General features: G+C 42.1%; 1 protein-coding gene across 1 annotated transcript in view; it reads left to right on the forward strand.

The window, feature by feature from the left end:
- terb1 (telomere repeat binding bouquet formation protein 1) overlaps positions 1 to 26870 on the forward strand; it is a 169461-nt gene that overhangs the window by 80330 nt on the left and 62261 nt on the right. Inside the window, exons 14-16 of the mRNA XM_043707505.1 lie at positions 9041 to 9108; positions 14430 to 14531; positions 19425 to 19589. Coding sequence (XP_043563440.1) covers positions 9041 to 9108; positions 14430 to 14531; positions 19425 to 19589 — 335 coding nt within the window. The remainder of the gene's footprint in view (positions 1 to 9040; positions 9109 to 14429; positions 14532 to 19424; positions 19590 to 26870) is intronic.

A 26870-nucleotide genomic window follows, 5' to 3' on the forward strand; every position in this document is an offset into this window, starting at 1 on the left:
ACAAGATATGGGAAAATAAATTTTCATTCATCCCAGTGAGTCTTCTCCACTGTTCAGTGACATCGTGGTTGAAATGATAATTCTTAACTCTACTTTCCTGCCTTTTCCTTATAATCATTGATTCCCTTACTGATTAAAAATCTGTATATTTCAGCCTTGAATATACTTCACAACCCAAACTCTTCAGCTCTGTACATAATTTCACAGATTCACTGTTGTCTGAGAGAGGAAATCCCCCCTACTTTCTTTCTTAAATGCAGCATGGATAATAATCCAGACATTATAATCCTTTAGCTTCTGTTTGTTAATTTAGCTCTCAGTCCCTGTACTCTACAACAGGACTTCTTGCCTACCATTATTGATCCCAACAGATCATGATGACTGGATCCTCTCCTTTTTCTCTGATATCCTTCTAAGCTGGTTCACGCTGACCATTACCTTGGCATCAGTTAGGCAACATACCTTGTGGGACTCAAGGACACACAAGTGCAGAAAAATAAATCTCAGAAAATAATTGTATAAACTTGTAGAACCTGGTGCCAGACCACAATGAGTTTACATATAGATAGAATCACAGAGGTGTACAGCATGAAAACAGACACTTCAGTCCAACCAGTTCATGCTGACCAACTATCCTAATTTAATCTAGTCCCATTTGCCAGCACTTGGCCCATATCACTCTAAACTCTTCCTATTCATATACATCCATATGCCTTTTAAATGTTGTAATTGTACCAACCTCCACCACTTCCTGTGGCAGCTCATTCCATATACAATAGACAATAGGTGCAGGAGTAGGCCATTCAGCCCTTCGAGCCTGCACCGCCATTCAATATATTCATGGCTGATCATTCCTAATCAGTATCCTGTTCCTGCCTTATCTCCATAACCCTTGATTCCACTATCTTTGAGAGCTATCCAACTCCTTCTTAAATGAATCCAGAGATTGGGCCTCCACTGCCCTCTGGGGCAGAGCATTCCACACAGCCACCACTCTCTGGGTGAAGAAGTTTCTCCTGAGCTCTGTCCTAAATGGTCTACCCCATATTTTTAAGCACTACCCTCTGTGTTCTGTGTGAAAAAGTTGCCCCTTAGGTCCCTTTTAAATCTTTCCCGTCTCACCCTAAACCTATGCTGTCTAGTTCTGGACTCCCCCAACCCAGGGAAAAGACCTTGTAAATTTACCCTATCTATGCACCTCATGATTTTATAAAACTCTATAAGGTCATCCCTCAGCCTCTGACACTTCAGGGAAAATAGCCCAAACCTTCAGCATCTCCCTATAGCTCAAACCTTCCAATCTTGGAAACATCCTTGGAAATCTTTTCTGAACATTTCCAAGTTTCATAATATCCTTCCTATAGAAGGGACAACAGAATTTCAAATAATATTCCAAAAGTGGCCTAATCAATGTCCTGTACAGCCGCACCATGACATCCCATCTCCTATACTCAGTGTTCTGACCAATAAAGAAAATATACTAAACCCCTTCTTCACTATCCTATCTACCTGCGATGCCACTTTCAAGGAATTATGAACCTGCAGTCCAAAGTCTCTTTGTTCAGCAACACTCCTCAGGACCTTACCATTAATTGTAAAAATCCTGCCCTGATTTGCCTTTCCAAAATGCAGCACCTCACGTTTATCTAAATTATACTCCATCTGCTACTCCCTGGCCCATTAACCCATCTATCAAGATCCCATTGTATTCTGTGGTAATCTTCTTTGCTCTCCATTACACCTCCAATTTTGGTGTCATCTGCAAACTATACCTCCGAAGTTCGCATCCAAATCATTTATATAAATGACAAAAAGCAGTGGACCCAGCACCGATCCTTGTGGTACATCTCCAGTCTGTAAAGCGACCCCCCACCACCACCCTCTGTCTTCTACCTTTGAGTCAGTTCTGTATCCAAATGGCTACTTCTCCCTGTATTCCGCGAGATCTAACCTTGCTAACCAGTCTCCCTGAGGAACCTTGTCGAATGCCTTACTGAAGCCATATAGGCTGAAGTGGGTACTGCAGATGCTGGAGATTAGAGCTAAGATTAGAGTGGTGCTGGAAAAGCACAGCAAGTCAGACAGCATCCGAGGAGCAGGAGAATCAGCATTTCAGGCAAAAGCCCTTCATCAAGAATGAGGCTGGGAACCTCGAGGGTGGAGAGACAAATGGGGAGGATATGGGGCTGGGGGGAAGGTAGCTGGGAATGCAATAGGTGGATGGAGGTGGGGGTCAAGATGATAGGTCGGAGAGGAGGGTGGAGCGGATAGGTGGGAAGGAAGATTGACAGGTGGGTCAGGCCATGAGGGCGGTGCTGAGCTGGAAGTTTGGAACTGGGGTAAGGTGGGGGGAGGAGAAATGAAGAAACTGGTGAAGTCCACATTGATGCCCTGGGGTTGAAGTGTTTCGAGGCAGAAGATGAGGCGTTCTTCTTCCAGGCATCGGATGGTGAGGGAGTGGCGGTGAAGGAGGCCCAGGAACTGCATGTCCTTGGCAGAGTGGGAGGGGAAGTTGAAATGTTGGGCCACAGAGCAGTGGGGTTGATTGGTGTGGATGTCCTGGAGTTGTTCTCTGAAGCGCTCTGTGAAAAGGCTTCTGGTCTCCCCAATGTAGAGGAGAGTTCGGGAACCACATAGTTCAGGAACTCCGCACCATCCAATTCTACCTCCTACCCAAGATCCACAAGCCTGACTACTTCGGCTGACCCATCGTCTCACCTACGTCTACCCCATCATATTCATCTCCATCTACCTCGATACTGTCCTATCACTCCTGGTCTAGGAACTCCCCACATACATTCGGGACACCACCAACGTCCTCCACCTCCTCCAAGACTTCCGTTTCCCCAGCCCCCAACGCCTCATCTTCACCATGAACATCCAGTCCTTCTACACTCCATCTGCCATGACCAGGGCCTTCAAGTCCTCCATTTCTTCCTCTCCCGACATCCCCACCCATACCCTTCCACTGACACTCTTATTCGTTTAGCTGAACTGGTCCTCACCCTCAACAATTTCTCCTTCGAAACCTCCCACTTCCTCCAAATGAAAGGGGTAGCCATGGGCACCCGCATGGGCCCCAGCATGCCTATGTCTTTGTTGGCTACGTGGAACAAGCCATCTTCCAGAGTTACATTGGCACCATTCCACACCATTTCCTCCGCCACATTGATGACTGCATCAGCAGCAGCTCGTACTCCCAAGAGGAAGTTGAACAGTTCATCAACTTCACCAACACATTCCACCCTGACCTTAAATTCACCTGGACCTCTCCATCTCCACCAACACGACACTGACATTTTTTACAAATCCACCAACTCCCACAGCTACCTGGATTACATCTCATTCCACCCTGCCTCATGCAAAAATGTTATCCCGTATTCCTATCTGCTTTCTGCAAAGACCGTTCCTTCCGCAACTGCCTGGTCAGGTCCACACCCCTCTAACTACCCACCCTCCCCTCCGGGCACCTTCCCCTGCCACCACAGAAACTGCAAAACTTGTGCCCACACCTCCACCCTCACCTCTGTCCAAGGCCCCAACAGAGCCTTTCACATCCATCAAAGTTTCACCTGCACTTCCACACGTCATTTCTTATATCCGCTGCTCCTGATGTGGTCTCCTTTATGTTGGGGAGACTGTATGCCTATTCGCAGAGCGCTTCAGAGAACATCTCCGGGACACCCGCACCAATCAACCCCACCACCCCGTGGCCAAACATTTCAACTTCCCCTCCCACTCCGCCAAAGACATGCAGGTCCTGGGCCTTCTCCATCGCCACTCCCTCACCACCTGATGCCTGGAGGAAGAATGCTTCATCTTCTGCCTCGAAACACTTCAACTCCATGGCATCAATGTGGACTTCACCAGTTTCCACCATTCCCCTCCCCCACCTTACCCCAGTTCCAACCTTCCAGCTCAGCACCGTCCTCATGACCTGTCCTACCTGTCAATCCTCCTTCCCACCTATCCGCTCCACCCTCCTCTCTGACCTATCACCTTGACCCCCACCTCCATCCACCTATTGCACTCTAGCTGCCTTCTCCACAGCCCCACCCGCCTCCCATTTATCTCTCCACCTCCAAGGCTCCCAGCCTCATTCCTGATGAAGGGCTTTTGCCCGAAACGTTGATTTTCCTGCTCTTCGGATGCTACCTGACCTGCTGTGCTTTTCCAGCACCACTCTAATCTTGATTGAAGTCCAAATAGGTCCCGACCACTGCTCTGCCCTCACCAATCCACTTTTGTAGCTTCTTCAAAAAACTCAATCAAGTTCGTGAGACACGATTTACCACGCACAAAGTCATGTTGACCATCCCTAATCAGCCCTTGCCTATCCAAATACATGTAAATCCTGTCCCTCAGGATTCCTCCAATGACTTGCCCACCACTGATGTCAGGCTCACCGGTCTGTAGTTCCCTGGCCTTTCCTTACCAACTTTCTTAAATAGTGGCACCACGTTAGCTGACCTCCAGTCTTCTGGCCCCTCACCTGTCACTGTTGCTGATGCAAATATCTCAGCAAGTGACCCAGCAATCACTTCCCTAGCTTCCTACAGAGGTCGCGGGTGCACTTGGTCAGGTCCTGGGGATTTATCGACTTTTATGTGTTTTAAGATATCCAGCACCTCCTCCTCTGTAATATGGACATTTTTCAGGATGTCACCATCAATTTCTCAACATTCTATGTCTTCCATGTCCTTCTCCACACTAAACACTGATACAAAATACTCGGTTAGTATCTCCCCTATCTCCTGCAATTTCACACATAGGCTATCTTGCTGATCTTTCAGGTGTCCTATTCTCTCCCTAGTTATCCTTTGTCCTTCATATATTTATACAATCCCTTTGGATTCTCCTTAACCCTATTTGCCAAAGCTATCTCATGTCTCCGTTTTGCCGTCCTGATTTCCCTCTGAAAGATGAGGTACTGGGCTAATGGTCGGATACTTGGTAGTGTGGATGAGCAGAGGGATCTTGGTGTCCATGTACACAGATCTTTGAAAGTTGCCACCAGGTAAATACTGCGGTGAAGAAGGCTTTTATTGGTAGAGGAATTGAGTTCCGGAGTCCTGAGATCATGTTGCAGTTGTATAAGACTCTGGTGCAGCCGCATCTGGAGTATTGTGTGCAGTTTTGGTCGCCATACTATAGGAAGGATGTGGAGGCACTGGAACGGGTGCAGAGGAGGTTTACCAGGATGTTGCCTGATATGGTAGGAAGATCGTATGAGGAAAGGCTGAGGCACTTGGGGTTGTTTTCATTGGAGAAAAGAAGGTTTAGGGGTGACTTGATAGAGGTGTACAAGATGATTAGGGGTTTAGATAGGGTTGACCGTGAGAACCTTTTTCCACGTATGGAGTCAGCTATTATGAGGGGGCATGGCTTTAAATTTAGGGGTGGTAGGTATAGGACAGATGTTAGGGGTAGGTTCTTTACTCAGCGAGTCGTGAGTTCATGGAATGCCCTGCCAGTAGCAGTGGTGGACTCTCCCTCTTTATGGGCATTTAAGCGGGCATTGGATAGGCATATGGAGGATAGTGGGCTAGTGTAGGTTAGGTGGGCTTGGATTGGCGCAACATCGAGGGCCAAAGGGCCTGTACTGCGCTGTATTCTTCTATGTTCTATGTAACTATACTCCTACTGCCTTTATACTCTTCAAACAATTCACTCGATCTCTTGTACACACAAATTTTCCTGTACACGCTTAACAAATTCCTCTCCATCTAAACCCTTAACACAATGGCAGTCCTAGTCTATGTTTGGAAAGTTAAAATCCCCTATCAATACCACCTTATTATTCTTATAGATAATTCTTACAGATCGTACAAATTTGTTTCTCAATTTCCTACTGATTATTGGGGAGTCTATCGTACAATCTCAGTAAGGTGATCATCCCTTTCTTGTTTCTCAGTTCCACCCAAATTCCCCAGACATATTCCCAGGAATATCATCCCTCACTACAGCTGTAATGTTATCCCTTATCAAAAACACCACTTCCCCTCCTCTCTTGCCTCCCCTTTCTATCTTTCCTATGGCATTTGTATCCTGGAACATTAAGCTGTCCATTGCTGAGCCACATCTCTGTAATTGCTATGAAATCCCATGTTCCTAACCATACCCTGAGTTCATCTGCCTTCCTTGTTAGGCCTCTAACATTGAAATAAATGCAGTTTAATTTATCAATCCTCCTTCATTCTCTGTTTTACTCCTACCTGCCCTGACTGTTTGACTTGATCTTTTTCCCAACTGTACCAGTCTCAGACTGATCTCTTTCTTCACTATCCCCCGGGTCCTACCCCCCTCCCACCTTACGAGTTCAAATCCTCCCAAGCAGCTTTAGCAAATCTCCCTACAAGTATAGTAGTCTCCTTCTAATTCAAGTGCAATACATCCTTCTTATACAGGTCAGTTCTACCCCGGAAGAGATTCAATTATCCAAAAGTGTGAACCCTTCTTCCCTGCACCAGATCCTCAGCCACGTATTCATCTATTCTAACCTCCTATTCCTATTCTCACTAGCTCATAGTAACGGGAGTAATCTAGATATTACTAACCCTGAGGACCTGCTTTTTAAATTTCTGCCTAAATTCTTATATTTGCCCTTCAGAATCTCATCCTTTTTCCTTCCTGTGAAGTTAGTTCCAATGTGTACAACATCCTCCTGCTCACTCCCCTTTGAGAATATTCTGCACTTTCCAGAGATAACCTTGATTCTGGCACCAGACAGGCAACACACCATTCTGATTTCTGGCTGTCGGCTGCAGAAATGTCTACCTGTGCCTCTGACTAGAGAGTCCCCTATCACAATACCCTCATACCCTCATTACATTAGAGCCGGTCTTGGTACCGGCTGTTCATGCTACAATCCCATGAGAGTGCATCATCCCCTACATCTTCCAACACAGTATACTAGTTTGAGATGGGGATAGCCACAGGAGACTCCTACACTACGTGCCTCCCTCTCCTACCTTTCCTGGCAGTAACCCATCTGCCTGCCTGTATCTGTTTTTTCGTCCTTCCTATAACTGCCATGCATCACACCCCCTAACTTTTATAAATTCCTCATTGCCCCTAACTGCCGCGCCAACCGATCCATGCTATTTGATAAGATTTGCAACCAAACACACTTACTGTAGACATAATCATCAGTAACTTGGAAATTCTCCCTAATGTCCCTTAGAGCAATCTTTGCACTTTAACAATCTACAGACCCAGAAAATAGCACAATCTTAGTGCTCTGAAAAACACTGCTCCAGGCTATTTTAGTACCTTTGTATTATATTTTCAAATGTTAATTAAGAGAGAGATCTCAGTAAAACATATAACCAAAAAGGACCCACTTTACTCACTACTAAAAAAAAGACAGCAAGGTTACACTTAAATACCATACACTTATCTGCTCCTGTGCTGTGAGATCTCCCACACAGGTTCCTTCAAGGTCAGCTGTGAATTTCATTGTTTGTTAATTTTTCTTAGACACAATCTGATGTCCAGAAATACTTGAACTCAAACAGCAAAGGCAATAGCTGTACAGATTCACTGCTGTCCAGATTAGAGTGGTGCTGGAAAAGCACAGCAGGTCAGGCATCATCCGAGGAGCAGGGAAATCGACGTTTCAGGCAAAGGCCCTTCATTAGGAGTAAAGGGCTTTTGCATTTTGGGAAAGCAAATCTTAGCAGGACTTATACACTTAATGGTAAGGTCCTAGGGAGTGTTGCTGAACAAAGAGACCTTGGAGTGCAGGTTCATAGCTTCTTGAAAGTGGATAGGATAGTGAAGAAGGCGTTTGGTATGCTTTCTTTTATTGGTCAGAGTATTGAGTACAGGATTCTGGATCAGTGGTGCTGGAAGAGCACAGCAATTCAGGCAGCATCCGAGGACAGGCAAAATCGACGTTTCGGGCAAAAGCCTTATTGAGTACAGGAGTTGGGAGGTCATGTTGCGGCTGTACAGGACATTGGTAAGGCCACTGTTGGAATATTGCGTGCAATTCTGGTCTCCTTCCTATCGGAAAGATGTTGTGAAACTTGAAAGGGTTTGGAAAAAATTTACAAGTATGTTGCCAGGGTTGGAGGATTTGAGCTATAGGGAGAGGCTGAACAGGCTGGGGCTGTTTTCCCTGGAGTGTCAGAGGCTGAGGGGTGACGTTATAGAGGTTTACAAAATCATGAGGGGCATGGATAAGGTAAATAGGCAAAGTCATTTCCCTGGGGTGGGGGAGTCCAGAACTAGAGGGCATAGGTTTAGGGTGAGAGGGTAAAGATATAAAAGAGACCTACGGGGCAACGTTTTCACACAGAGGGTAGTACATGTATGGTATGAGCTGCCAGAGGATGTGGTAGAGGCTGGTACAATTGCAACATTTAAGAGGCATTTGGATGGGTAAATGAATAAGAAGGGTTTGGAGGGATATGGGCTGGGTGCTGGCAGGTGGGACTAGATTGGGTTGGGATATCTGGTTTGCATGGACGTGTTGGACCGAAGGGTCTGTTTCCATGCTGTACATCTCTATGACTCTACCTGCAGTCCTCACTTTTGCCTAGGTTCACTGCTGTGTCAGACAGCAGTGTAGGTTGGTTTCTTTCTCTCTCTCTCTCTCTCTCTCTCACTGACCATGTGGTCCCTACCTTTGTCTCTCTTCCTCCTTTTTAAAGTGCTGTTATTTTGATCTTTTTTCCCCAAAGTTCCAAAACAGTGCAACAGCTTATAAAACAGAAATTATTGCTCCTGGAATTTGAGGAAATCAGCTCCAACACTGAAAATACCTCAAAAAAAGGAGCAGCTCTTATAGCCACAATTTTTTCCTGTCCTCCATCTTGGATTATCCAGAATATGAGAGGAAGTTGATACAAAAGTTTGACAATAATGTGACAAGAGGAAGTAAAATGGAGTAGGCAGGAAAATTATTTAATAAACAAATCCAGTAAATTTATTTTTACCTTTATAAGACTGTTACTATTTACTATATTACTATTTTGGTTTTGCAACCCATGTTAAATATTACTGTGTTTCATTTTTTATTTCTTTCTTGCCATAGAGTCATAGATGACACCTTCAAAAGACCTGCTCCAAACAGGAGAAAGAGAAGCAAACAGACCTGCAAAGGTGTGTAGTTTAACTATCTGTCATTATCAAGCTATTTTAGATGAAGGAACCAATTTCAAATGCACTCCCCAACTAAATAGTAATACATTTAATATGATACTTTATAATTATACAGACATAAATAAATTGCAGGAATAAATTGGTACAGTATAATTTAGACGCGGGAGGTTTGTGATTATCAATTTATTTTTTTGCTGTCTCCCTGTGACTCCACTTTCAGAGAACTGTGAACCTGAACTCCAAGATCCTTCTGTTCCACTACACACCTTGAGGCCTTACCACTCACCATGAAACTCCTACCTTGATTTGATTTTACAAATGCAAGACCTCACACTTATTTATATTAAACTCCATTTGCCATTTCTCGGCCCACTCTCCCCCTGCTGCAATCTTTGATAACTTTTCTCACTGTCCACAATACTGCCTATTTTAGTGTCATCTGTAAACTTACTAATCATGCTTTGTACATTCTCATCCAAATCATTGATGTAGATAACAAACAATAATGGGTCTAGCACCGACCCCTAAGGTGCTCCACTAGTCACAGGCCTCCAGTCCAATAAGCATCCTTCCACGATTACCCCCTGCTTCCTATCATCAAACCAATTGTGTATCCAATTTGCTATCTTGCCCTGAATTCCATGCGAACTAACCTTCCAGAGCAGGCTACCATGTGGAACCTTATCAAAGGCCTTACTGAAATCCGGGGAGACTCTGTCTACTGCCCTGCCCTCGTCACCCTTCCTGGTCACTTCATCAAAGAACTCTAACAAACTTGTGAGGCATGATCTCCCATGCTCCCATGCTGACTACTCCTAATCAAACCCTGTCTTTCCAAATGCATGTATATCTTATCCCTCAGAATCTTCTCAAGTAACAGATGTTGCGCTTGCTGGTCTGTAGTTCCCAGGCTTTTCTTTGCTATCCATCTTGAATAATGGCAGAACATTTGCTATCCTCCAGTATTCTGGGACCTCATCCATGACTAACAATGATGCAAAAATATCAGCCAGGGCCCCCGCAATTTCTTGTCTAGACTCTTGCAGTGTTCCTGGATATATCTGGTCAGGACCAGGAGATTTTTCCACCTTCGTACATTCTATTACATTCAACACCTCCTGTACTGTGATATTGGCTGTCCCCAAGATATCATCATTAACTTCCCCAAGTTCTGAAGTCTTCATGTTTTTCTCCATGGTAGACAAAGGGGAGATATATTCATAATATAAAATACTGCATCTAAGGGTGTTTAATATTTTTAACAAAACCAATATTTGCTTACAGTGAAATGCGCCTTTTGCTTTCTTGCTAGTTATGACAGCCAGTCTACTCTGCCTTGCATGTGCTCCCAGTGAACTGACTAACTTCAAGCCCATCCTCAGTTGCCACATATTCACTTAATAGAACATTACGGCGCAGTACAGGCCCTTCGGCCCTCGATGTTGCGCCGCCCTGTCATACGAATCTGAAGCCCATCCCACCTACACTATTCCATGTACGTCCATATGCCTGTCCAATGACGACTTAAATGCACTTAAACTTGGCGAATCTACTACCGTTGCAGGCAAAGCATTCCATACCCTTACTACTCTCTGAGTAAAGAAACTACCTCTGACATCTGTCTTATACCTATCTCCCCTCACTTTAAAGTTGTGTCCCCGCGTGTTTGCTGTTCCCATACTTGGAAAAAAGCTCTCCCTGTCCACCCTATCTAACCCTCTGATTATCTTGTATGTCTCTGTGAAGTCACCTCTCAACCTTCTTCTCTCTAATGAGAACAGCCTCAAGTCCCTCAGCCTTTCCTTGTAAGAGATTCCTTCCATACCAGGCAACATCCTAGTTAATCTCGTCTGCACCCTTTCCAAAGCTTCCACATCATTCTTATAATGCGGTGACCAGAACTGTACACAATACTCCAAGTGTGGCATTACCAGAGCTTTGTACAGCTGCAGCATAACCTCCTGGTTCCGGAACTCAATCCCTCTATTAATAAAGGCCAAAACACTGTATACCTTCTTAACAACCCTGTCAATCTGGGTGGCAACTTTCAGGGATCTGTGTACATGGACACCGAGATCTCTCTGCTCATCTGCACTCCCAAGAATCTTACCATTAGCTCAGTACTTTGCATTCCGATTACTCTGTTGTCCACATTAAACTCCATTTGCCACCTCTCAGCCCAGCTCTGCATCCTATGTATGTCTCTCTGCAACCTATTACATCCTTCGTCACATCCACAACTACATCCACAACTCCACCGACCTTAGTGTTGTCTGCAAATTTACTAACCCATCCTTCTAAGCCCTCATCGGGTTTATAAAAATGACGAACAGCAGTGGACCCAACAACGACCCTTGCGGTACACTGCTAGTAACTGGACACCAAGATGAACATGTACCATCAACTACAACCCTCTGTTTTCTTTCAGCAATCCAATTACTGATCCAAACTGCTATGTCTCCCACAATCCCATTCCTCTGCATTTTGTATAATAGCCTACTGTGGGGAACCTTATCGAACGCCTTGCTGAAATCCATGTACACCACATCAACCAGTTTACTCTCATCTACCGGTTTGGTCACTTTGTCAAAAAAGTCAATAAGATTCGTTAGGCATGACCTACCCTTCACAAAACCGTGCTGACTATCCCTAATCAAATTATTCTTTTCTAGATGCTTATAAATCCTATCTCTTATAACCTTTTCCAACACTTTACCAACAACTGAAGTGAGACTCACTGACTGTAATTACCAGGGTTGTCTCTACTACCCTTTTTGAACAAGGGAACCACATTTGCTATCCTCTAGTCCTCAGGCACTATTCCTGTAGACAATGATGATTTGAAGATCAATGCCAAAGGCTCGGCAATCTCTTCCCTTGCTTCCCAGAGGATCCTAGGATAGATCCCATCCGGCCCAGGGGACTTGTCTATTTTCACACTCTGTAGTATTTCTAATACCTCTTCCTTGTGAACCTCAATCTTTTCTAGTCTAGATGCAAGTATCTCTGTATCTTCCTCGCCAACATTTTCATTTTCTATAGTGAACACTGTCGAAAAATATTTATTTAGTGCTTCCCCTATCTCCACTGACTCCACACACAACTTCCCACTATTATCCTTGATTGGCCCTAATTTAACTCTCGTCATTCTTTTATTCCTGACATACCTATGGAAATCCTTAGTGTTAACCCTGATCCTATCCGCCAACAACTTCTCGTGTCTCCTCCTGGCTCTTCTGAGCTCTCTTTTTAGGTCTTTCCTGACTTCCTTGTAACCCTCAAGCACCCTAATTGAGTTTTCACATTTTGTCCTAACGTAAGCCTTCTTCTTCTTCTTGACCAGGGATTCCACTTCCTTAGCTGAAAATATGTTGCTGGAAAAGCGCAGCAGGTCAGGCAACATCCAAGGAGCAGGAAAATCGACGTTTCGGGCATGAGCTCTTCTTCAGGAATCACTTCCCAGAGGATCCTAGGATAGATCCCATCCGGCCTAGGGGACTTGCCACTTCCAATTCCTTAGCAAACCACGGCTCACATGTTCTGCATCTTCCTCCCTGCCTGACTTATCTAGGACACGCAGGAGCTTTTCCTTGAATAAGCTCCACATTTTTAATGTTCTCATCCCTGCAGTTTCCTTCCCCATTCTACGCTTCCTAAATCTTTCCTAATTGCATCGTAATTTCCCTTCCCCCAGCTGTAACTCTTGCTCGGTGGACTACACCTATCCCTTTCCATCAGTAAAGTAAACCTGACAGAATTGTGATCGCTGTCTCCAAAGTTCTCACCTACTTCCAAGTCTAGCACCTGGCCAGGCTCGTTACCCAGTACTAAATCTAAAGTGGCTTCGCCCCTTGTAGGCCTGTCTACATACTGTGTCAGGAAGCCCTCCTGCACACACTGGACAAAAACTGACCCATCTATAATACTTGTACTGTAGTGATCCCAGTCAATATTTAGATAGTTGAAGTCCCCCATGACAACTACCCTGCCTCTCTCACTCCTATCGAGAATCATATTTGCTATCTCTGGGACTATTTGGAGGCCTATAGAAAACTCCCAGCATGGTGACTTCTCCTTTCCTGTTTCTAACCTCAGCCCATACAACCTCAGTTAACAAGTCCCCAAACATCCTTTCTACAACTGTAATATTGTCCCTGATCAACAATGCCATACTTCCCCCTCTTTTACCATCTTCTGTGTTCTTACTGAAACATCTGAATCCCAGAACCTGCAACAGCCATTCCTGTCCCTGCTCTGTCCATGCCTCCATAATGGCCACTACATCGAAGTCCCAGGTTCCAACCCACGCTGCCAGTTCACCCACTTTATTTTGGATGCTCCTCGCGTTGAAGTACACACACTTCAATCCAGGTTCTTGCTTGCTAGTGTCAGATACTTGATTTTGGAACTCCCTACTCTCATCTTCTTCTGTACCTGTCCTACAATTTTGGTTTCCTTCCCCCTGCTGTATTAGTTCAAATCCACCTTAATAGCTTTAGAGAATTTCCCACCCAGGATATTGGTACCCCTCTGGTTTAGATGAAGACCATCCTGCTTGTAGGGGACTCAGTAAACATTTTCTTATTACTTTGCTGATCCATTGGAACTCTCCTATTCATGTAGGACCTGGTGTGGGACCTAGAAATGTGTTAACAATCCATTGTGTATAGTAAAATTGAAGCTTTAGGCAGATTTATACTTCAAACTATTTAAAAATGAACACTGGAAAATACATCCCATTAAATTGCACCAGAGAGTGCACGTTCCAGGTTCAACTGCTGAGCTGAGTTAGTTCATCTCAATGAGGAGATAAAAGATGTTTGGTATTCTTGCAGTATACAAGAGAAAGACAGATTGAGGTTTGTTAGAAATCTGGAGATTTGTGTTACTGATTAGGTGATGCCAACTGTGGAACTCTGTGATTTGGCTTTCTGTTACCTCAGGGCACTTGCAGTCATTTGTTAGTGTTTCAGTCACACCTTAGCTGCAATTGATTAATCCATCAATGACTTGGGACCCAGATTGGTCTGTATGGTTTGGCTATTTATTATTTTAACCAGCTAAGATTCCAATTTCATGATCTTAGACAGTTCCACTGGGTTAACCATAAGGATGGTTCTTGATAGAAAGAGTAAGAGAAAATAACCCAGACAACTCTTACGCTCTCGCTTGCCTCCTGATACAGAAATATAAATGCAGAGAATTTGATGATTGATTGTGAATCCTATCAGTTAGGTCCAAAAGAAAAGCATCACTTTTATAGTAATGAGTAAAATACAGAATTAATTATGTTCAATATCTTATTGATATCCTTTTTACAGATTCACTTAATCTGTGTTCAGATTTAATTAATATTGAAATCACTAGCACTCTTACCAGTCCTGCTCCATCACTTACTGCAGGCCAAGATTTCCGATGCTCAGGTATGTCCTTTAACTATTACGTTTTATTTTTACCTTCTCTTGTACATGCTGTGTCTTAAGTTATTTTTCTCAGCCATTATTCATTTTATTTTGTAATCTGGTTAATGGAAATTGAGTTGTCTTCTAGGATAGTTTATGTACACATAGAAGAAATGAAGTCAGGTTTCTTAAGTTAGCATTTGTGAAATATCTGGCCAACAGGCAGCTTATAGTCATTACAGCACAGATGGGGGCTATTCGGCCAGAGGAGTCCATGCTGTGCTCTGGAGACCAATCCAGTCAGTCCCATTCCTCTGTTCTATTCCCACAGCCTGGTGACTCATCCAGTCTAAGCATACCCAGCCTATCAATTTTCACCCAATCCATCACTTCTACCATCATTCTGTCACCACGTTTGTGTGTACTTCCACATTTGTACATGCCCATGCACTGAGGAGATTACAGTTCTCCCGTCCAACCCTAAGACTAATAGGTAATAGATCTGAATTGTAAGCTATCCCTTGTAAACATAGAGAAAATAATAATGAATGCTGGAGCTATAAAAATAAAAGATTCAATTAGTTTCTTGCTTTTAAGCTAACATTTCTGACCTGAGCTGCTGCAGTGTTCCAGTGAAGCCAAATGCAAGCTGGAGGAACAGCATCTTGTTTTCCACTCAGGCACTTTACAGACTTCAGGATTCAACAGTGAATTCAACTATGTGCATTCTGTCCTATAATTCCAGACAAGTTCCACTGTGTTTTGTTGACATAGATTTGCTATCAGCAAAGTCAACAGGTTTTTTACTATTTATTGATCAAGGGTTGTTATTAAACGTGAGAGGATGCAGAAGAGATTTACAAGAATGTTGCCAGGACTGGAGGGTTTGAGTTATAGGGAGAGGCTAAAAAGGCTGTGACTTTTTTCCCTAGAGCATCCGAAGCTGAGTGATTACCTTAATAAAGATTTGTAAAATCATTATGGGCATTAATAGGGTGAATAACTAAGGTCATTTTCCTAGGGTGAGGGAGTCCAAAACTAGAGGGCATAGGTTTAAGATGAGAAGGGAAAGATTTAAAAAAGGAGGAACTTTTTCACACAGACTGTGGTGCATGTATGGAATGAGCTGCCAGAGGAAGTGGTGGAGGCTAGTCCAATTACAACATTTAAAAGGCATCTGGATTGTTATATGAATAGGAAGGGCTTAGAAGGATATGGGCCAGATGCTAGCAAATGGGACAGGGTCAGATGGGGATGTCTGGTTGGCACAGTGAGCTTGACCAAAGTGTCGTTTCCATGCAATATGACTATGACTCTGACATCTATTTTGCATCTATTTATAGAGTCGTGCAACACAGTAACAGGCTCTTTGACCCAACTGATGCATGCTGACCAGGTTTCCTAAACTGAACTAGTCCCATTTGCCTGTGTTAGGCCTATATCCTTTTGAATCTTTACTATCCAAATGTACCTGTCCAAATGTCTTTTAAATGTTGTAATTGTACTCATCTCTACCACTTCCTTTGGCAGCTCATTCCATACATGCACCACCCGCTGTGAAAACGTTGTTCCTCAGGTCCTTTTTAAATCTTTCCACTCTCATCTTAAACCTATTCCCTTTCATTTAGGACTCTCCTATCCTGAGGAACGGATTTTGGCTATTCCATATCTTTGCACTCCATGATTTTATAAACTTCTTTAATGTCACCTCTCGTCTCCTACACTCCAGTGAAAAATGTTCCAGCCTATCCAGCCACTCCTTACAACTCAAAGCCTCCAGTCTCAGTAACATCCTGGAAAATCTTTTTGAACCTTTTCCGGTTTAATAACATGCTTCCTATAGCAAGGTGATCAGAATTGTACACAGTACTCCAAATGTGGCCATACCAATGTCTTGTACAGCCATAACCTGATGTCCTAACTCTTGTACTCAGTGCTCTGATCAATGAAGGCAAGTGTGCCAAATGCCTTCTTCACCAATCTCTGTCTGTGACGTCACTTTCAAGGAACTATGTACCTACACCCCTCGCTCTCTCTGTTCAATAGCACTCCAACACTCCCCAGGACACTATCACTAACTGTGTAAGTCCTGCCCTGGTTTGACTTAACAAAATGCAATACTTCACATTTATCTAAATTAAATTCCATCTGTCATTCCTTGGCTGACTAGCCCAGTTGATCATGATCCTGTTGTATTCTTCAATAACTTTTCTCACCGTTCACTATACCACCAATTTTGGTGTCATCCACAAACTTATTAACCATTGCTCCTATATTCTCATCCAAATTGTTTAAATAAATTATGAATAACAGTGGACCCAGCACCAGTCCTTGTGGCACATCACTATGGTCACAGGCCTCCAGTCTGAGCAACAAGCTTCTATACCACCTTCTGTCTCCTAATGTCAAGCCAATTTTGTATCCAATTGGCTAGCTCTTCCTGAATCTAACATTACTAACCAGTCTACCATGCAGAACCTTGTTGAAGGCCTTACTAAAGTCATGTAGACAACGTCTACCAATCTGCCTTCATCTATATTCTTGGTCACCACTTCAAAAAACTCAAATCAAGTTTGTGAGACATAAAGCATAAAGCCACACTGGCTATCCCTAATCAATCATTGCCTTTCTAAATGCTTGTCGATCCTGTCTCGTATGATCCCCTCCAACAACATATCCATCACTGACATCAGACTTACTAATCTGTCTTTTCCTTGCAGACTTTCTTCAATAATGGCATAACATTAGCCACCTCCAGTCTTCCAGCATCTCATCCATGGCTGTCGATGATGCAAATATCTTTGCTAGGGACCCTACAATTTCTTTCCTAGTTTCCCACATTGTCCCAGGATACACTTGATCAGGTCCCCTAGATTTATCTACCTTTATGTGTCTTAAGATCTCCAGCACCTCCTGTTCTGTAATGTGGAGTCTTTTCAAGACATTACTATTTATTTACCTCCTCTGCTACCATTAGTACTTGCTTTACTTTTTCTTCTGGGCATCCTCACCACTTATTCATCCTCCCTGAATTCAATAGCATGAAAGCCAAAATTTTCCAGACTCCTTCAGTTCCATATCGGCTTTGAAATGTTAACTTTGTTTCGCTTTCCACAAATGCTATCAGATTTGCAGCATTTTTCCAACACTTAGAATCACAGAGTCATATGGTACAGAAACAGACCCATTGATCCAACCAGTCTATGCCAAACATAAGCCTTCAACAAGGCTCTGCATGGTAGACTGGTAATGTTAGATCACATGGGATTCAGGAAGAACTAGCCAATTGAACATAAGCTAAGTTGGTTCGACCTGCCTGAGCTTTGCCCATATCCCTCCAAATATTTCTTGTTCATGTATCTATCCAAATGCCTTTTAAACATTGTAACTGTACCTGTATCCACCATTTTATTTGGAACTTCATCTCACACACGAACCACTGTCTATGTAAAACATTTGCCCCTCATGTCTTTTTAAAATCTTTCTCCTCTTACCTTAAAAATATGCCCCAAGTCTTGAAAGCCCCCACCCAAGGGAAAAGATATCTGCCATTCTTATCTGTACCCTTCATGATTTTATAAACCTTTATAAGGTTGCCCCTCAACTTCCTACACTCCAGTGGAAAAATTCCCAGTCTACCCAGCCTTGCCTTACAGCTCAAACCCTCCATTCCCAGTACATCCTGGTAAATTTCTTCTGAAACCTCTCCAGCTGAATACTATCCTACCTATAACAAGGCGATCGGAACCAGACAGTACTGCAGAAGAGGCCTCTCCAATGTCCTATAACTTCAAAGTAATGCCCCAACTCCTACATTCAAAGATCTGAGCAATGAAGGCAAGCATGCCAAATGCCCTCTTAACTGCATGCTATTTCATGTTCAATTAATCATATAGCGTGTTGTGAAAGCATTTGGAATAAGTACTATCCAGCTATATTTCTGATTGATTGAGTCCACTTTTCATGCATTTGAAAAATTTATCCAGTTTCGTTGAATTCCTTTTAGAAAACCAGTTACGGTAGAGATCATAATTTGGATGCTGCAAATAGCCATAGCATCTCTGGGCTAAAGATGTAAAAAACAGTTTGGATTTCAAGGTCTTGGCACTGTGCAGTAAACCCTTTTAGAAATTGTGTGTGTGTGTACGTACATGTGGTCATTAAATGAAGCCCCAGGATTACTGAATAACCTGAACCTTACTGCCTGGGTATACATATGAAGAATTACACTTGAGAGAGATCCCAGCTAATGATTATTAGCCACAGTATCAAACTGTAGCACAAAATCTGAGCCTGTCACGTAATGGGGACAAAATTGAAAAGTGTCTGTCAGACAAACCCAGTGGGTTGGTCAGCCACTGAAAGAGCACGTTAAAAATTCTATGAAGTCCTTTGTCGCTGTTATTCATCAATAATTATTCTTTGCCCATCTTCCCCAAATCCAATGGAGTATTGTATAGTGGCATCTGGTACACTGGTGCCTTATTTAAATGGCCAACCTTCATTAGTAAAGTTAGTCCATTCTCATCAACAAAGATCATTGTTAATATTAGAAACCATGTGTGATGTTAATTATTTTGTGTCTTAAATGCAATATATTTCAAAACCTACATATGGGCACAGAGTTAAACACAGGTGGCATGGACTTTTGAGTCTAAAGATATTACGTTTCCAACCCAGCTGATATTCTTACCAGTATCACTAACATTACTAATTGGATCCTGTTTAGAAAACTAATAAATTGATTCTGATTTTACCTGCTTAACTGTCAAGGGAACTGGGACACAAACATTTCAGCTTTCAGTGGCCTGAACTCAATAAAGTAACATTTTCAAAACTGTGATAAGTAAAATAAGCCTAGTGCCAAAAATTTCTTGTTGAAAATTCTCATCTATCTTGTTTAATATTTAATAGGTTGTTCAACAGTAGCAGCATCCCTGAATAGTAGAAATTTCTGTAAAATTCTTCAGTTGTGTCCCAATAAATGTGATCGACACAAAGTGATTCAAGAATGTGAAGATAGGTACAAAAAGGAATTAAAGAAGTTATTAACCTGTTACAGTTCTATGACTGACAAAAGTAAGCAATCAGTTTATCAACCTTAAGAATAGCTATAGACTGCATTCAAATAAATATCTGTACACCCTAACTGTTGCATTGAGATTTGGGGATTGTCAGGGAGCAATGCCTGCAACACAATGCAAAGAGAAACCTTTTAGTTTGCAGGCTAACATTGGAACCTATGTTGACACAGCACAAACTTTTCAATACAGTAGCAACAACATAGATAAAAATCGAAAGAACTGCAGATGCTGCAAATAAGAGACAGAAATTACTCTAGCCCAGATAACATGTTGGCCAATCTCTCCTATGCTTTCTTTATTGCAGTCACATCCTTCCTACTGTGTGATGATCAGAACTACACACAGTACTCCAGCTGTGGCCTAATTAATGTTATAAACAACTCCATCAAATCTCCTTGCTGTTGTATTCAGTACCTTGACAAAAAAAGGCAAATTTCCTACATTCCTTCTTAACTACTATATCTACCTGTCCTGCTGCTTCAAGGATCTATAGACATACAGACCAAAATTCCTCTGATCCTCTCTACTTCCTCGGATTCTACCGCTCAAGACTCCCTTGCTTTTTTAGTTCTCCCAAAATGCATCACCTCTCACTTTACAATTTTAAAACCTATTTGCCACTGTTCCGTCAATCTGACCAGCCAGTTTATATTATCTAAGGCTTCCCTTGACAAATTCAATGTAATTTGTTAGACATGGCTTCCCCTTACAAAGCCATTCTGACTATCCTTGCTTATCCCTTGGTTTTCCAAGTGGGCATGATGTGGAGGTGCCAGTGTTGGAGCGGGGTGGACAAAGTTAAAAATCACACAACACCAGGTTATAGTCCAACAGGTTTAATTTGAAGTACTAGCTTTCAGAGCGCTGCTCTTTCTCATCGGGTAACTAGTGTTGTGTGATTTTTTAACATTTTCCAGGCGGAGATTAATTCAGTCCCTCAGAATGTTTTCCAATAGTTTCCCTACAACATGATAGTCTTATTGGCCTGTAGTTTCATGATTTATCCATACCACCCTTCTTAAATAATGGTACTATATTATCTGTCCTCCAGTCCTCTGGCACCCCTTCCTTGGCCAAGAGGATCTGAAAATAACTGCATTCATGGGGAATTTCCCCTCTTGCCCTTGCCATTGTTTTCTTCAATTGGAAATTGCATGTGCAAAATGGAGATCATGATTCAATGTTTCTTGGCCACACTATGACCTGAGGAAGATCACTTCTGGTGCCAAACCAATCATTAAAGACGCAACAGCTCCGAGCAATGCTAGGAGAGTACTGCTCTGCTCTGGTAGAGACCTGGGAAAATATGGATTACATCGCATCTATTCCAATGACTTCATGATATTTCTGTCCAGTTTTTGATGTGTATTCTGATGTTTATGATTTTGCTATTTAGAAATATCTGGTCTTTGCTACATATTTTTCTCTTGCCAGCTTAGCTGAGAATGTAAGATTTTGACTTGGAAAAGTTTGGTTGTGAACTTTTATTTTACCTCATAATTCTTCCACAAGTGCAGAGCTTGTGATCAGATTCCTATCTACAATATTAATGTTGAATTTCCAAGCACACAAGAACCTGAGAAGTATCAGAGATTAACTTTCAGCAGCACTGTTGACTACCATGTTATGGAGAAAATACAAATAAGTGGACTTCTATCCATTTAAAATATCTTCTATCATTGGCAAGTGGGAGAAATTGAGAAAATGGATGAAAAATAGTGAGATTGTATTTTACAGTATGTATTATTGTGTAGTATATTATACTGGTTTAATCACAGCTATTTAACGATTCCTTGAAGGATAGGATTTTATCCTTTAAGCAATTTATCTACTCTGTTGTAATGTATTTAATAACATTATTATTTGAGAAGTTAAGTTTTAAAGTGGAGGAAAAATGGATTTTAGTTTTCAGTTCGATGAAGATATCAGAAAATAATTTTGAATATTGAGTAAAAACAGCATTTACAAGTAGTTATGTAACTTAAACGAAATGAACTGCAGGCATCTGGGGGATAATTGCTAAGGTGTTTGTTGTCCTGTCTTGAATTATTTACCCCCAAAAAGAGCATCAGGCAGGGGTTGGGGCTGTGTGGAAAATTTCATGTAGAGAGAAGAGATCCATAACAGTAAAAGTGCTATTAATAACAGTCTTCAAGTAGTCAGGTTCGGGTTGAAGTCCTGAGTTACTTAGAAACCAATGACAAGAAAGCTCCAGGAACAGAGGGGTCTGGGAATATCAGAGAGGAAGATGTCCAGAAGGCTGTTGAAGACATGAGTTTGGTAAACCCATGTTCGGTAATAAGTGAGCAGAGTTATAGCTTGTTTTAAGAGTGTCAGCTCGGCGAACAGAACCACAACAATTATTATTTGCATTTTTCTTTAGTGTAATAAACTTTAATGGTCTTTTGTTAAAAATACATTGGAAACTCTTGTAAGTACTTTCAGTGATTGACGTCTATGGTAAACAAAAAGAAAATTAAAACTCGTGGTCTGTCAAGCTAGGTTTCACTCTGGAACTAATGTGCCCAGTATTTTAATCAGTGGGGATCAGAACACTGTTCTGAAGCTAAAAACATGGTAATGGACATTTTTGCCTACTTTATAAAGTTATATATATAAAATTATCTGAGTAAAGGTCTAAAAATAAACAAATAAAAGATTTGATGCCACTTCTTGTGTCGTATCACAATGCAGTTTCCAGATTATTGTAGATTTAAAGAACTCATGTCACATTGCTGCTGAACTCGGTCCAAGTTTGTTGTAGAATATAAAACATGCACGTAAAGTAATATTTGCACATTTAAAAATTGTTTCTTTGTTTTAAAAATGTAAAACTTCAAAACCATTTGAATTTTCTTTAGAAAATTCAGTACTCAAAAGGGTTGCTACACTAAACAAAATTCAGCACATACAGACAGCAGAGAGTTATGGTCAAGTCTGAACCAGTAGGTTTGCCTAATGGAACATTTTAAGCCATTTTTCAGCATCTGGTAATCTCCCATAAGCCTTGATGTCTCAACTCTTTAAAAAACCAGGAAGTGTGTTATTTTACCCTTGTGTACTCAGTGAGTTAGCCAATAAATGTAGATATGTCTTTTTTGACATTCTACAAATCTAGGGCTTTTCATGACGTGAAGCCTAAAGCCAAAGCTCTTTACTGCTTCTGAAGTTTCAGCAGGCTTTTACTTTGATGTGATTACTTCTGCCCTGTAAAACAGGAGTCATAATTCAGAGTAAAGAAGTCAGCAGTTGTAATTTATTGAAAACAAGAATGCCTTTGGTATGAAAAACAGAATTATACACTGAAGCAGAATTAGTATGCTCCGAAGTCAGGCCTTTGATTGTAACCCATGGATTTTTCTATTAGTAGTATATATGGTAGATGACAAGATGTCAAACAGTCAAATTTTGAAAAACAAAATCAGAATATCTTGCAGATTATAGCTATAGATCAAAGCATCCGTGAAAAGCTCAATGAGATATATTTTGTGAATGTTGTATTGAAGTACTCTTACAAGTAGAAATGTATTTCTGGACATCATAGACTCTAAGTGCACATGGTAAAAGCACACAGTAATATTGCAGCTTATTTCACAAATATCTGGTGTATTTTTCATTTCCTGATACATTTCTCATGCTCCTCTCCTGAAGTTGCTTACTGATCCTACGATATGATTCCATAGGTATGTGCTGGCCAGCAGTATCATCCAATTCCTCCTCCATGTGGTGGTCCCTCAGAATGAAGATGGCTTTTGCCCATGCTAAGACTTGCACATGGAAAGGCCATTGTGCTGCAGCAGCCTCATGATTCTGGCTGAACAAGAAACCCCCTTGCTTACTGCCAACTATAGGCATATCAGAAGGACATATAGATGGATAATCAACCTGTTCAGCCATATTTGATGGCCATTTATTCCTAAGGGGACTTGAAACCAAAGTTTCTGACCTAAAGGTAGGGACTGTACGCACTGCATCTCAAGACCTCTCAATTCTTCATATGTGAACTCAGATAATAGATAGAATTCAATCACTTCACCTCCATGCTACCAGCCTCACTAACTAAAACTTGTGTTGAGGATCAAGATAACACTTTAAAGTTCCTTTCATAGAGTCGAGATGTACAGCACGGAAACAGACTCTTTGGTCCAACTCATCCATGCCGGCCATATATCCTAAATTAATCTAGTCCCATTTGCCAGCACTTGGGCTATATCCTTCTAAACCCCTCCCATTCAATTTCAAAGTTGTAATTGTACCAGCCTCCACCTTCCTCTGGCAGCTCATTCCATACACGCACCACCCTCTGCGTAAAAAGTTTGTCCCTTAGATCCCTTTTAAATCTTTTCCCTCTCACTTTAAACCTATGCCGTCTAGTTCTGGACTCCCCTCCTACCCCAGGGAAAAGACCTCGTCTATTTACTCTATCCATGCCCCTCAAGATTTTATAAACCTGTATCAGGTCATCCCTCAGCCTCTGACGCTCCAGGGAAAACAGTCCCAGCCTATTCAACCTCTCCCTATAGCTAAAACCCTTCAACCCTGGCAACATCTTTTCTGAACTCTTTCAGGTTTCTCAATATCCTTCTGATAGGAGGGAGGCCAGAATTGCACACAATATTCCATAAGTGGCCTAATCAATGTGCTGTACAGCCACAACATGATCTCCCAATTCCTATGCTCAATGCTCTGATCAATAAAGACAAACATACCAAACACCTTCTTCACTATCCTGTCTACCTGTGATTCCACTTTCAAGGAACTATGAACCTGTACTCCAAGGTTTCTTTGTTCAGCAACGCACCCCAGGACTTTACCATGAAGTATATAAGTCCTGCCTTGATTTGCCTTTCCAAAATGTAGCACCTCACATTTATCTAAATTAAACTCCATCTGCCACTCCTCACTTTGTTTGATTAGCCTTGTTTCTTCTTTCCTCCATGTTACATTCAGATGTTTATATGTAACCATTTCACTTCTCATTTGTTATTTAATTTTCTCTCCCCTCCCACCCTGTCACATCTTTTACATGTCCATCTTTCTCGAGTTGTGATGAAAGGTCACTCAAATTGAAATATTAACTCTCTTTCTTGCCACAGATGCTACCTGACTAGCTGAGTTTCTCCAGGACTTTTTGTGCTTAATTAAAATTTCTGGCAACTACAGTAATTTGATTCTGTTTAATACTTGGTATCCTAGTGTGTTACACCATTTGTTCTTCATTTCATCCTGATATCCTGGAACCATTTTGTGTAGTTTCCTGGCTGGAGGTGAGGGTCTGCAATCATTTGGTGTAGACATTGTCCACTTTCTGGTGTTCTTGGGAGATCTGAGCTCACTGCAATCCCAAATCTTCCTCAGGTGGACCTCCAGAAAAGTGTAAAAGACCTGGGGACAGCCTTACCAGGTCTCCCATCCACCCATGAGGTTGCTGCAGATTGAAAAACCCAAGTGCTGCTAAACTTTTCTGAAACATCCTGTGGTCCCTTTAATTAGAAATCTTTCCTCTGACAGAACGAATGCTTCTCTGTAATGAGTGCAGCTCCCTTTTAAGAGACACAAGCTCACTGAAGTAGATGCCCAGATGTACTCTCTTTGTTTCACTCCCTATAGAGACCATTAACTTTTTTTAAGAGAGACGAGTTTCCCTGAAACAGATGGAAAAAACTAAAACGACAGTATTTCACATTATAAGACTTTCATTGAAACCAACTAAAATCATCACGTATCAAATACTACTTAATAGGCAACTAATGCACAAATTTGAAGAATAGATAAACACCAAAAGAACTGCGGATGCTGAAAATCAGAAACAAAACAGAAATTGCTGGAAAATCTCAGCAGGTCTGGCAGAACATGTCTGAGGAAGGGCTATTGAAACCGAAACATTAAGATTAGATTCCCATTGTGTGGAAACAGGCCCCTTGGCCCAACCAGTCCACACCGACTCTGTGAAGAGTAACCCACCCAGACCCATTTCCCTCTGACTAATGCACCTAATGCTATAGGCAATTTAGCACAGCCAATTCACCTGACCTGCACATCTTTGGACTGTGGGAGGAAACTGGAGCACCCAGAGGAAACCCACACAGACACAGGGAGAATGTGCAAACTCCACACAGACAGTCAGCTGAGGCTGGTTTCGAACCTGGGATCCTGGTGCTGTGAGGCTGCAGTCCTGACCACTGAGCCACCGTGCCACCCCACAATAATTAACTCTGATTTCTCTCCACTGATGTTGCCAGATCTGCGTTTGTTAAAGAATAGGTTCTTCTTCATTAACCTAATACAATCAAATATGTGGTACAGCATGTTTTTTTTACATTTCCCCACATCTCTGTGTGGATAGTGATGCAGGTAGTCTCAGAGTACTCCAGGATTCTAGCAGGCCTTTTTCTCGCTGCTGTGCCCTGTCCAACCTTGCAGTGCTCTTCGAAAATTGTTCCACCCATTTGGATTACTCCAGCCCTTGCTTCACCTGTAAGGCTCACTCCTCCTATGTCAAAACGTCTGGTGAATCCTGTTCTTTTCGAAAAGCATTCTGCTTAGTTGTTAGAACCAAAATAGTTCACCCTGCTCTTCACGGCAGCAACTGCTATTTTTGCCACACAGTCATTATTCCTTTATTTCTCTGTTTCACACTGGTGCTGTCCCACATGTAAAAACTGTCTATTGATTTTCAATTGGTTTCAGTTCCAGATCCATAGGCCTGTTTTCCTGGCAGTGTTAGTGTAATGTGGTGCTGGAAAAGCACAGCAGGTCAGGCAGCATCTGAGGAGCAGGAGAATCGACATTTTGGGGAAAAGCCCTTCATCCACCTTTTCAGTATGTTCTAGTTTTCCTTAATTTAACAGAGACATTTTAAAACATAACCATCTTCAGAACCCTGCATTCATAACAATCGTAGAACATGCAGCAATTAGCAATCATTGTGCTTAGCTGAACACTGCAATCATACAAGTGAGGCACCATAAAGCTCGTGTGCTGCCTGATTCAACAGCAACTGGGCTCAGCTAATCCTAAATTTGATTCTGGCTCCAGGGTAAAGGAATAGTCAGCTTTTAGCTCTTTGAATTGTGATTTCACAAAGAGTGTTACATATTTCCTTCACTGGACTTAATTTTTTGTAGTGTTTTTGAAAGCAATGCAATAGCTCAAATTTGTGGTGGCGTAAATATTTTAGAAATGGAAATGTGTTGCTGGAAAAGCGCAGCAGGTCAGGCAGCATCTAGGGAACAGGAGAATCGACATTTCGGGCATTAGCCCTTCTTCAGGAATG

The sequence above is a fragment of the Chiloscyllium plagiosum genome, chromosome 17, assembly GCF_004010195.1.
Source record: "Chiloscyllium plagiosum isolate BGI_BamShark_2017 chromosome 17, ASM401019v2, whole genome shotgun sequence".
Taxonomy (NCBI): domain Eukaryota; kingdom Metazoa; phylum Chordata; class Chondrichthyes; order Orectolobiformes; family Hemiscylliidae; genus Chiloscyllium; species Chiloscyllium plagiosum.